Consider the following 13531-nt stretch of genomic DNA (forward strand, 5'->3'; position numbering starts at 1 on the left):
TTGGCCTGTTAGTGTGTTACTGTGTCTCCTGTTATTAATGTTGATGTTACTGTTGCTGCTTCATGTTGTTTCTGTTTTCATTTGTAGCAATTGTCTATTGTTGAGCTTATGTTAACCTGTGTTTGTATGTATTTTAGCTTAGTCTCTTACCTTTTAATCTTTATTCTGATGTAGCCTTCTTATTTGGAAATGTTTTATTGATTATATCTTAATAATTTTTCTTTTATGTTGACTATTTTACACCAGTCCAGGGACAGCAAATTCTGCATTATTTTACATTTGTTTGAATGTATTATTAATGTGCATTGTCCCTGATAACTAAACCTTTAAATAAAATAAATAAATAAGAATCCATCATTGTGGATGCGTCTGTGTCTTTGTATTCATTTTGATCCCTTACAGTTTAAGGCTGAATTATGGTCTGCGGTAAATCGACGCAGAGCCTACGGCGTAGGTTACGCGGGGACAGGCACCGTACGGTGCGCGTCGCCGCGTATCCTACGCCGTAGGTCTGCGTCGATTTAACGCAGAACCATAAATCAGCTTTTACTCGTCTCATCTTGGCTGTGTTCAGTGACCCGCGTCATAAATAGCACACATGTTTTTATTTGACTACTGGAATAAAATCAAGAGCCGAGACTATTCAGACCCCGGGGGAAATGCCCCGAAATGAGCGTTCACGTCTGTCCGCGGCCGTCCGTCTTTTTCCAAGTGGATAGTACAGAACACACCGAGCGTTTATCCGACTGGTCTCTGCCGTTTCCGACGGGACGTGAACGCAGCTTTGCCAGGGGCGGGTAGCGCTAACAGTGCAGCATGGCGGACGATGGAGACACTTCGAGCGCTCCGGTGGACACAAGCGGCGGCCACGGGCCATCGGAGGGGTCGGGCGGGCTCAGCTTGGGCGCGATGTTGCTGAATCTCGCCGTTTTGGCCGTGGTAGCGGCGGTGTGTCTGGCGGCGTACCGGCGGTGGGGCAGGCGGCTCGTCGCCGGCGCGGCCCACGGCGACGCGGCCTCGGCGCTGCCCAAGATGAGGAGACGGGACTTCACTCTGGAGCAGCTGCACGAGTACGACGGGCTGCAGAACCCCCGCATCCTCATGGCCGTCAACATGAAAGTTTTCGATGTGACCACTGGCAAAAATTTTTACGGTAAAGGTGAGTGGACAATAGACGGGGCGTCACTTGCGAAACGAAGGGCGCGCGGCGGAGTGACACGTCCCTTCCCGCGGCGGCGTCGCCCGGGACCGGGGGGGGTCGCTCCCGCTCTGGTTCCCGCTCCGGCCCCGCCGCCCTTTGGTCCGGGCTCCTCAATGGGGCTTTAAGGTCGTTGCTGCTGCAGCGGTTACTACTCAAAAACACTTGTGCACTGGAAACTTGGGACAGTCTGTGGCTGAAGTTATCCAGTAATGTATCCTGGACTGTTATTAGCAGTACTCGAGTTGTGAAAAAAAAAAAAATCAGGGGGATGGTGGATTTTTATCATATGGGGACAGATAATTTGTGCTGATTAAAAATAATCTAATATATTACAAATAATAGCAGTGACCAAAACACCTGCAGAAATACTGCAGGAATGACATAGCAGCAGTTAAATGCAGCCTTCTGTAAGCTTTAAATATCCACTGGGCTTACATCAAATACATCAAAACACAACAATAAAAAACACTTTTCTGAACTTATCAATATGACTCTGTCCTTCACAGGATAAGTAAAATAGATCACTGCAAAAACTCAAAATCTTAACAAGAATATTTGTCTTATTTCTAGTTAAAATGTCTAATTTTAGTAAAAACAAAATCTCATTACACTTAAAACAAGACTCATCACTGGAAAAAACAACAATTTTCACCTGTTTCAAGTACATTTTCACTTAAAATAAGTAGAAAAATCTGCCAGTGGAACAAGATTTTTTTTCTTGTAATGAGAAGATAAATCTTGTCCCACTGACAGATTTTTTTATTATTATTATTTATGTTTATTTGATATGGACATAGCAATTACATTGGACAAACCACATGCATTGTTTAAGTGTTTTAGCACAAGTGCTAATTCGCAACACTTGTTCATAGGCAGCTTTTGAAAAGAATACAGAGCAATAAAATATTAAGATAACAAGCATGTGGAAAAAATAAAAATAATAAAATAAATGAAAAAAACAATTGGAACGGAAATCAAAGAAATACAAACAATTTTCAATTAGAAACATAAAAAGACAACAAAGCAAGCAGTCAACAAGTTAAGAACTATTCATGTTTCATTTTTCTCATTTTTCTACTTATTTCAAGTGAAAATTTACTTGAAACAGGTGAAAATTGTCAAATAAGTTATTTTTCTGGTGTTATTTTTCTGGTGATGACTCTAAATGTTGAAATAGCAGTAAAACCACATTCATTGATGAAATGACATAAGGGATGGAAAGGGGGGATGGCAGTTTTACAGGGGGGTGATTTGGACCGTTTTTATTTTTTCAGGGGGGGATGCCATCCCCCCTCATCCCCCCTCATCCCCCCTCATCCCCCCTCATCCCCCCTCATCTCCAGTACTGGTCATTAGTCTCCTGTGCAGGCGTTAGCCTGTTGAAATGCAGACAGAGCAGCTCGTCTGTCTGTCTGTCTGTCTGTCCTGCAGCTGCTGCTCTGCCTTACAGGGACACACTTCCATGCTGGAAAAGTTTGCAATAACATTTGCAGTAACATGCAGAGACTGAGCTCAGACTCATACTTGATTAACTTTAGCAAACACATCTCAGGCCTCTTAGCTCTCTTAGAATAGAATAGAATGTCTTTATTGTCATTTGTTACAGGTACAACGAAATTGGATGCAATCTTCTTTAAGGTGCATGGTTTAAAAAAAATAGATATATTAAAACAACAACAACTATAAAAATAAATAATCTCTAAAAGGACACAAACAGGAAGACAACATACAGTATTCACATTTGGCAGGTATTGCTCGGTTCGGTCAGTATTGCTCATGGAGAAAGTCAGTTTGAGTATTTAGCAGTATTGAGTGTGGTTATGGCTCTGGCATAGAAACTGTTCTTGAGTCTGTTTGTGCGTGATTTCAGTGTCCTGAAACGCTGATTATTGTTTGGGCCGTGGTGACGACCCTCTGGAGTGCCTTCTTATTTGCCACTGTGCAGCTGGAGAACCACACACATAAGTGAGGATGCTCTCTATGGAGCAGCGATGAAAGGACACCAGCAGCTGTTGATTTAGAGGATGGTTCAGAGCCCTGAAGAGGCCAGCAGGGTCTGGACCTCAGCAGGGTCTGGACCTCAGCAGGGTCTGGACCTCAGCAGGGTCTGGACCTCAGCAGAGTCTGGACCTCAGCAGGACCTCTGCAGAGAGAAACTCCCCCGTCTACTGTTTTAAACTATAATTATTCCCACACATTTCCAGCAGTGTCATGTGTCAGGCTGCTACCTGGATCTGGATCTGGATCTGGATCTGGACCTGGACCTGCACCTGGACCTGGATCTGGATCTGTCTCAGGGCCACCTAGGGTCACAACTTGATCTGTAGACTGAGACAGACGGTGATTGAACAATTGAGTTTTCTGCTTCATTATGATGTCCAGACAGGACGAGGCAGCTGTCGTAGGTTTTGATATTTAATTGACAAATGATTTGATCAGAAATGAAAATAAGGCAGTTGTCGTAGGTTTTGATATTTAATTGACAAATGATTTGATCAGAAATGAAAATAAATCATTTGAATGTGGGGGGAGTCCAGTGGAGCTGTCATTTATAGCTGACAATTTGAAGTACTTGAGATAAAGTTTAACCCAAGTCAGACGTTTCCAAAAATAGACACAACAAGAGAAATATAAAGTGTGTTGCCCTGCTGTTGCACCGCCGACTCCTCGCCTAAGTGGAGTTTGTAGTTTTATCTGTAAAATGCTTGCCGTGTTTGGTGCCAGGTAAGAGCACATCTAATCTTGCAGATGATAAGGTGCTTTGCTTCGTGGTCTCCTTAACAGAGCGCTTGCTGGGTTTAGTGTTTGTTTTCCTGCCTTTTTAGTTGGAAATATTAAAGAAATGAAGCCGCAGACCTGCAGGGTTTTCACATGCTGGTCAGATGATTCTCACACAAAAACCTGCATCCGCTGGGAAACTTTACAATGCTATATCTTAGCTCTGTGCACACAATAAAGTCTGATATAAATCAGATAATTGCAAATTTCTCAACATGGCACACACCATTTAGACACCGTGTCCTTTGTAATGACTATATCAGAAGAAACATAAAATCATAAAGCGGTGTAAACCGTTTCCAGATGCGTCTCCCTTCATTTACATTAGTTTAAGGCATTTTGCATGAGACATCGGGATGATGTTCTATTATTAACATAAATCTGTTTAAACAGTGAAATGCAGTCGTGGTTATTGCCTCCAGCTTAAGCGAATGCATTCAGACGGCTATTTAGATGAGTTCAGAATCCAGAGATGATCATTTTAATCTCGTTTTTTGTGAGGTAAAAAGCAGTTTACAGGACTGTCTCAGAAAATTAGAATATTATTATTTTATGTAATGCAATTTAAAAAAAAAAAAAAAAAGTCATACATTCTGGATTCATTACAAATCAACTGAAATATTGCAAGCCTTTTATTATTTTAATATTGCTGATTATGGTTTACAGTTTAAGATTAAGATTCCCAGAATATTCAAATTTTTTGAGATAGGATATTTGAGTTTTCTTAAACTGTAAGCCATGATCAGCAATATTAAAATAATAAAAGACTTGCAATATTTCAGTTGATTTGTAATGAATCCAGAATGTATGACATTTTTGTTTTTGTAATTGTATTACAGAAAATCACAATATTTTAATTTTCTGAGACAGTCCTGTATAAAAGATATATTGAAATATATATGATATATATTATATATTAAACATGCATATATGCCTTAGGTTTTTACCAACTTGGTATTAACCATTAATATATATATGCAGACAGAAAAAAAAAACTAATTAGATTCTTCAAGACAACTTCAGAGTTTTTGTAAGTCAATTACAAAAAAAAATGTCATACATTCTGGATTCATTACAAATCAACTGAAATATTGCAAGCCTTTTATTATTGTAATATTGCTGATCATGGCTTACAGCTTAAGAAAACTCAAATATCCTATCTCAAAAAATTAGAATATTCTGGGAATCTTAAACTGTAAGCCATAATCAGTAATAAAATAATAAAAGGCTTGCAATATTTCAGTTGATTTGTAATGAATCCAGAATGTATGACATTTCTGTTTTTGTAATTGCATTACAGAAAATCACAATATTCTAATTTTCTGAGACAGTCCTGTAGATGAGTTCAGAATCCAGAGATGATCATTTTAATCTCGTTTGCGAGGTAAAAAGCAGTTTGTGTCCGTGAATGACGGGTTTACACGTTGATTGAAAAGTGCGACTCAAAGCACGCGATCTTCAGATGATTGATTGATTTTATTATTGACAAAGCATTTCAGCTGGAGTTCAGCTCGAGTCCAGCTCTTAAAATAATTAAATGCACTCCTGTAATTCCCATGCACAATATTGATTTTAAAGTGCTGCTATTGGTTTCATGTGAATTAATTTTCCAGCTCTGATAATGGCATCGTTTGAGAGAGGAGAAACTGCTTAGTCACAGTCGGTAATATTTCTTTCAGAAAAGACAGTGTGGTTTGTGTGGAGCCAGATGTCACTGGCAGAGCAGAGTCATGCATGTTGGCAGCGTTGGACGCTTTTAATGTGATGTAGCAGCTGTAGTCACTGATGTAGGTCAGCGGCTATCGCACAGTCAACCTGTTGCTCTGCTGTAACCACATTTATATTCTTAATACCACCTCTTTTTCCACCCTTTATTTGAAGCCGTGTGAAATCTTAAACGGTGAGTAACTTGGTTAGTTAGTGGATAGAAAGAATCTCCTCTCTTTCAGTTGGTACTCATTAGGAATGGGTGATATTTTACCGTTCACCATATACCGTCAAAAAAATTCCTCACGGTAAGAATTTGTCATCGCACGGTAAAAAGGATAAATTCCCGTTGATGATGTTTTTGTGTAACAAACATGGCGGAAGGCGGATCTGAGAGCGAGGAGCTCGTTGTTAAACGAGGCTCCAGCTCCGTTATCTGGAACTGGTTTGGATTTAAAAAGAGAGACGAGGAGCAAACATCATCTATTATGTGCAGAGTTTGCAAAAACAGAAGGAAATGGTTGTTACATTTTGATATAACGTTTGACTATTACGAAAACAAATTGCAATAGTATCTAATTTGTGGCATGTTCCAACCACAGGTTAATCTGCACATTTTATTTATATTAGAAGAGGTCATCACTGATAGGGTTTTATTGTCAGTGAACTTTTATTTATTTGTCCTGTTTCTTTATTTATCAGGTTGTATTTATTTCTACTTTATGATTTTATAAGCTAAGAAAACTTGAAGGACAAGGTACTTTTGCATTTTGCACTGTTATCCCACTGTTTAAGCCATACAGTTTAATAAATGTTGAATCTGTTCTTACATTTCAAACTTGTTTCATTTGAGTCATTCCAGTTTTGCAGTACAGGTGGACTAATTTAATTGGTTTTTATTAATTCAATTTAATATGTGTAGTTTAGTAGCATTTAGTATCTTTTAGAGCAGTGTTTTGGGGGCTCCAAAGACTGAATGTGGTGATAGATTTATAGTTACAAAGATGGAGTTGAATTGGTATTTTTTTTATCGTTATCAGGATAAATGCCAGAAATGATGGTGGTAAATGTTTTAGTCCATACCCCCCATCCCTAGTCCTCATCCAGATCCTTGTGTTTTCCTCCCCAGACGGGCCCTATGGGATCTTCGCGGGCCGGGACGCGTCCCGGGGCCTGGCCACCTTCTGCCTGGAGAAAGACGCCCTGCGGGACGAGTACGACGACCTGTCGGACCTCAACGCTGTACAGATGGAGAGCGTCCGGGAGTGGGAGATGCAGTTCATGGGTAGGCTTTTAAAAGAAGAGGCTCCTGATAGCAGTTTAGGATCCAGTATACGAGTGCAGGAACATCGAGTTGTAATCCACATGTTGTGGTTCTTGTTCTGTTTTTGGAGGGTTGAGTCGAGTCGTTATTAGGGCTGGAGATCCATTCAAATGTCAAGTATAGATTCCGATTCTTAAGATTCAGAATCAATTGTCACGTTTTGATTCGATTTGATTCCGATATTGATTTGTGTTAGTGTTATTAAAACTGTTTTTTGAGCTGTTACATGAATTATATGACTGTAGTTCTGCAACATATTAATACTAGTATTATATTGAGATTCAACAGCAAGTATTGCAGCTAATGATGCTGTAAGGACCAATCAGCTCCCAGAATGCTGATAGAACTGAAACAGAAACATCGTGGGTCAGAATTACCAAACAGAGACGGATGAAATCAGTTTTATTTTTTCCCACATTCCGTTTTTATTTTTTCCATTTTCGGTCTATTTCGGTTTTTAATGTTTGAGAATTTGGTTTTTAGCATTTTATGCAAATGTAACCCCAAGGACAGTATATAAAGTAATGAAATATAGACAATTTATGCAATTATAACTGAAAACTTTAATGTTTTCATACCTTTTAAACATATTTAAAGGCAAAAACATGGCACCAGTTATTCTCATGTCCAACAAAACATTACTTTTTTGGACATAAACAAAAAAATACCAGTTCTCAGTTCAGAAAATCAAACAAACATCCTCCCAAGAGGAGGATCGACACACAAATGTGGGGGAACGATGGTCTTCCATGTTTGAGCTGGAGCCATGCATCAATATTTACTGTCTCCTTTAAAATGAACCTGTAATGTAGTTTCTCAGGTCCCGCTTTGGAGTTGTAAGATCTTGTGTTTGACTTCAGTTTAAAAGGGCTGAAGTTGTCTTGAAGAATCTAATTAGTTTGTTTTTTTGTCTGCATATATATTAATGGTTAATAATACCAAGTTGGTAAAAACCTGAGGCATTTATGCATTTTTAATATATAATATCATATATATTTAGTTTATTAATTACTGGCCGTGTCTGAAGTGGAACCCAAGCTTTGAGTGCACTTAAGACAGAAGTGCAATAAAGTTCAACTAAAAGCAGCTCACCCACATGTGGAGAAGAAAACGGGTAGGACAGGAAACGGTGTAAACTGGAGCCAAACAAAGGCCTTCTTCTGTTCATGTTTGTCCTAATCCCAGGATTACTGAGCACTCGTCTACGTTAGGTTGGGCCTCACGCTGTTCTTCAACTTTCCTCACGTCATGTACCTCAAACTGAGAGTATTAGTGTGTGGTTTTGGACCAGAACCGGTGATCCCTCTGGTACCAGAACGCTGGAGTGATTAACCAGCAGCTCAAAGGAACTTTTGCCTCCTACGCATGGTGGTTAAATGGTTTTTACGGCCGAGTAAATCTATGGTGTTTTTCTCTTCTAACTTAGTCCAGTCTGGTAGTTTCTGTGCTTGGGCAGCAGCTCTGAGCGGTACCGGCACCATGGACCGGGGGCAGCAGGAGCTTCTGCTGACAGAGGGGCAGCGCTTTTAGGGCCAATCCCAATCCCCCCACTACTCCTACTTTTCTTCACTACCCCTAAATTTTGCGAGTTCCCGTGAGGGTAGTGGTGTCCCAATACCTCTTTGCATCTAGGGCTAGTGGACATATCGAGGGGTAGGGGGTATGAATCTAGCCCTTCACAGCGAGGGATTTCAGATACTGACTCACCGACTGAGCGCAAGAGAAAATTTCCCAGAATGCTTTATGTCATCATTTGCAGACTTGAATCAAACAAAAAACATGGCGGACATTTCTAATTTTTAGTGAATAAAATCAATATTTTGAGTTAGTTTCTGCATAAAAATGCGTTTTGATTACATTTCTAGCGAGAAATATATATTTTACTTTCATAACTCAGTGAATGTACATAATCACTCGCTTGCTCGTTGTTGCGAAGTCTTTTCAGATCTCGCCAGAATAAATGCTGATTTATGGTTCCGCGTTACAGCAACGCAGAGCCTACGGTGTAGGTTACGTGGCGACGCGCGCCGTACACCGTAACCTACGCCGTAGGCTCTGCATCGTTTTAACGCGGAACCATAAATCGCCGGCGGCTCTTTTCATCCCCCGAAAACATCGGAGCAAACAGGCGTTATTTGGATAAACTGAGCCCAGGTTGGGGATCTTAACGGTTACTTTTAAATATTAAAACTTAATAAAGTGGCATATTAACAGCGCTACAGCAGAAATTAAAACAGCTTTTATCTCTGGGCTTCCTGATATGGTGTGACGTATGTGCAACCGTAACTACGCAGTCGCTTACGTACCCGAACGTAAACCACGCAGTGACGTAGCAAGTGGTGTCCCAATCCCTAGGGAACATTACAAGGACCCTACGCCTGTGGCTTCATTGTTAGGGCTAGTGGTAGAAAGTAGGGGGTGTGGCCCTAGGTCTTCCTCACCAGGTCTTCCTCACCAGCTGCTGTTTCATCTTGAGATCAGGATTTAACCACAAGCGCCGCTTGTCCCTGGAGCGAAGTGCGGCTCCTTGTGCTGACGACGAGGGCTGGCAAACCGGAACACTTACAAAACACACAGCACAAGCAGTCTTTTCTTTTCTTCTTTTTAATGCCCTTTTGTTTACCCCGTGAACAAAAAGTCCCATGGGCGGAAAAGGGAGGTGATCAGACCTTACACTTTCAGAAAAGGCCAGTATGTCGGGGCCTACGGTAACGTCAGCCCCCTGTCCGGTCTCGTGCGGGGGAACTACAGATCAGGTGACGGGAGCAGGTTGGAGACGCACCTCCATGTCTGCAGGAGAACCATCGTGTGCCATTGTGCTGTTTTAAAAACCATTATTATTCGCCTACAAACCCACTGTTTATTGACCTCAAATCCTTAAAATTAATTGATATAGTTGAATTAAACACTGCACTCCTAATGTATAAGGCACACAACCATCTCCTTCCATCCTGTATCCAGAGTCTGTTCCAGGCTAGAGAGACTGCCGTATATAATATAACCAAAACTAGCATAAATACTAAAGAAAGATGCATATCGGTTACAGGAGTTAAACTATGGAACAGCCTAAATAATGAATTAAAAAACTGTAGTTCAATAAATACATTTAATACAATGTATAAATCCGATATAATCGAAAGATACAGAACATCAGTGTGATACAAAACTATAAATACAGGACTGTCTCAGAAAATTAGAATATTGTGATTTTCTGTATTGCAATTACAAAAACAAAAATGTCATACATTCTGAATTCATTGCAAATAAACTGAAATATTGCAAGCCTTTTATTATTTTAATATTGCTGATCATGGCTTACAGCTTAAGAAAACTCAAATATCCTATCTCAAAAAATTAGAATATTCTGGGAATCTTAATCTTAAACTTTAAGACATAATCAGCAATATTAAAATAATAAAAGGCTTGCAATATTTCAGTTGATTTGTAATGAATCCAGAATGTATGACATTTTAGTTTTTTTAATTGCATTAGAGAAAATAAAGAACTTTATCACAATATTCTAATTTTCTGAGACAGTCCTGTGTATATATACATATATATATTATGTTCCATACTATATGAAACGATTACAATACTAGGAATAATTGTTGTTGTAATAATAATATTTATATACCAAAAAATGTAATGATTGGTCTTTGGGTTCCTTTTGTTTTCACTCTTCTAGAGATTGTTTTTTTCTGAGATCCGTCTTCTGTTTGTTTTTTACTTGTTTTTTACTTGTTTTTTCTGTCATATTTACGTTTTTCTTCCTTCTTGTTTTCCATGTGTGTTTACTTTGCTGTTTTTTGTTGTTGTAGATTGTTTTTCCTGATGTTTTAGTATCAACTATGAAGTAAAGAAAGTTAAAAAGGGAAGGCACAATAATCTTAGCCTACACCTTTTGGTCGGTTTATTCCTTCTTTTTTTATTATTTCTTTCCTACGAAAGGAAATGAAATGCAATGTATTGTATCAAATGAAACTGATCGACCACATAAATTACTACTAAATTAAAGTAACTAATAACTTGTGTTTTCCAGAAAAATACGACTACGTGGGGAGGTTGCTGAAGCCGGGAGACGAGCCGTCGGAGTACACAGACGAGGAGGACATCAAAGACCACCTGAAACACGACTGAGCCGCTCCATCACTCCCACCAAAGCCGGAGGCCCCGAACAGCCGCGCCAGAGCGCCCCAGACTCCGAGCCTCTCCCCCGTCTCCCGCCACCCCCCCAAAGCCTCCCCCGCACCGACTCCGAGTGCCACCGCAGCCGATTCTCCGAGGCCGGGACTCCAGACCTCCCTCCCTTTCTCCTCATCCTACGAAGATCAGCACCACCTGAACGCAATCATCGCCTGCGATGAGGAGTCCGTTCCACCGTTCGGCGGTTACCGCGTCTGGGGGCGGAGATGGCTGATGCCTTTTTAGACGTATTTGAATCCCAAACCCTAAAAACGTGTTAGTGTGCGGTCCCGGCGGTCCCGGCGGGGGAGGGCGTGGTCGCTGGAGCGTTGGGAGCAGTCGGTGGGGAGCACTGGTCTGAAAACCATCGCCGGACTGGGTTGGGGAAACGCATTTCTCTCTTTTAGCTTTGGTTTAGTCACATCGCAAAACTGAAATCGCTTCAGCCTCGGACAACGGATCAGTCGGTCAATCATTTGTGTTTCTGTTCGGATCATTCCCACCCACCCCCCCCCCCGTTGGGAGGGCAGTGCCGTGGCCCAACCAAAGGCAGTTGGCAGACGTTTGCATTTTCCTGTTGTGTTTGTAGTGTATGCACTACTTAGTTTTCTTTGTTTGTCACCATGTGATTGTATTGTTGAGTAGCATCGAGGGAGGGCGCTGCGGGAGGGATTTATTACCTTTCCTTTCCTCTTTTTTTCTTTTTTTTTTCTCTTTTTTTATACTTTTCCACATGGGGTTGTGGGAGTCAAAGGTCCTTGCCACGCGAAAATCTGTTTTGCATCTCTCATCAGATGGACTAAATCACTGATCGGGAAAACAAAAGGGAAAGGCGACAAGGCAGTCCTAATCAATCGACTCAATTGTTTACATGCCTCAAAGCCAGCTGCAAGTCTGTAGATTCCCCCGGAAAATGGTCCAAGTATTAACTGTGCCTTATTTAGTTTGTCGTATCAGTGCTGAGCGGTCTAGCGGCGGGTGGAGGAGGGGATGACGGAGTTGGCTGCTCCCAGATTGGGTCCCCCAGACGTTCAAGAAGGCATATGTTGTCAGTCGACCACGCACAGACTGTCATGTTCCCCCCACTTTACAAACTCTGTACATAGACCCCCTGAAATACTCAGTGTTACTGCCATATTTATGTAGTGGATGAAGTCCATATACGTATATTGCTATGTCGTGATGGCCAAACCCCCACCACCCCCCCAAAAACCCTGTCGTCTGTGTATTTTTTTCCCCCCCTTCATTTCTTTTTAAATGTAAGTGAATTTCCAAAAGAAAAATAAAAAGGTGCGTTGCAAAAGTGCTACAGGGCGGGACCGGGAGCTGTTCTTGCAAATTTTGTTCGTAGACATTGCTTATCCTGTAAATATATCTATCATTTTATTAAAGCATGTGCAACAACAAAGTGAGCTATGGCGAAATTCCACCACATCCTGTATTTAAATGTTGGGTGTGTGTGTGGTTGTGTGTGTGTGTATGAATGAGTGTGTGAGTGTGTGTGACGGGCAGGAAGGGATTTGTTCATGCATAATAAATCAGTTTGGTTAATAATGGAAGATGTCTGGATTTTATTTGCTTTGAGATGCGATTAGTTTACCTGCAGAGGATCATGGGAAAGTCTCACATACAGGACTGTCTCAGAAAATTAGAATATTGTGATAAAGTCCTTTTATTTTCTGTAATGCAAAAATGTCATACATTGTGGATTCATTACAAATCAACTGAAATATTGCTAGTCTTTTATTATTTTAATATTGCTGATCATGGCTTACAGTTTAAGAAAACTCAAATATCCTATCTCAAAAAATTAGAATATTCTGGGAATCTTAAACTGTAAACCATAATCAGCAATATTAAAATAATAAAAGGCTTGCAATATTTCAGTTGATTTGTAATGAATCCAGAATGTATGACGTTTTTGTTTTTTTTAATTGCATTACAGAAAATAAAGAACTTTATCACAATATTCTAATTTTCTGAGACAGTCCTGTATGTCACATAAGTGAATATTTTATATTGTTTATGATCAATGAGTGGTTTGTAGTTTTCTCTGGCTTTAGCTGTAACTAAGCTCAACTATTAACGGTGATCCCGGTGTACACGCACACACTAGTACATTTTTATCTGAGAAAGCCTGTAAAATGACAGAATTAAAGGAAAGAACTAGTTTTAATTACCAAGGAGATATCCGTTATAGATTCTGGATGTCAGTTTTGATTGATTACCCGTCGCTAACTTCTGGGTCATTCAGGGAACACCAACGACTCAAACTGATCACACTCATTTATTAGTTATCTCAGAGGGTTTATTAACTAAATAAATGAATGAAACCACTG

General features: G+C 40.4%; 1 protein-coding gene across 2 annotated transcripts; it reads left to right on the forward strand.

Moving 5' to 3' along the window:
- Positions 1–782: 782 nt before the first annotated feature.
- Positions 783–12744, forward strand: pgrmc2 (progesterone receptor membrane component 2). 2 transcript variants are annotated; one of them, XM_061743379.1, is made up of 3 exons: positions 783–1153; positions 6816–6971; positions 11050–12744. In XM_061743379.1, the coding sequence occupies exons 1-3, from the start codon at positions 817–819 to the stop codon at positions 11145–11147; spliced, it is 591 nt and encodes a 196-aa protein (XP_061599363.1). In that variant the 5' UTR covers positions 783–816; the 3' UTR covers positions 11148–12744. The 2 variants fall into 2 exon arrangements, with proteins under 2 accessions (XP_061599363.1, XP_061599361.1); XM_061743377.1 differs by having other exon boundaries at positions 784–1159.
- Positions 12745–13531: the final 787 nt, after the last annotated feature.

The sequence above is a fragment of the Cololabis saira genome, chromosome 16 (genome assembly GCF_033807715.1).
Source record: "Cololabis saira isolate AMF1-May2022 chromosome 16, fColSai1.1, whole genome shotgun sequence".
NCBI classification, from domain to species: Eukaryota; Metazoa; Chordata; class Actinopteri; order Beloniformes; family Belonidae; genus Cololabis; species Cololabis saira.

Bases quoted from the DNA above. Each gene is read 5' to 3' on its own strand.
- pgrmc2 (XM_061743377.1), top strand. From the start codon at position 817: ATGGCGGACGATGGAGACACTTCGAGCGCTCCGGTGGACACAAGCGGC. The intron at 1,160-6,815 runs GTGAGTGGACAA...TTTCCTCCCCAG, and splicing joins CAAAAATTTTTACGGTAAAG to ACGGGCCCTATGGGATCTTC. The intron at 6,972-11,049 runs GTAGGCTTTTAA...TGTGTTTTCCAG, and splicing joins GTGGGAGATGCAGTTCATGG to AAAAATACGACTACGTGGGG.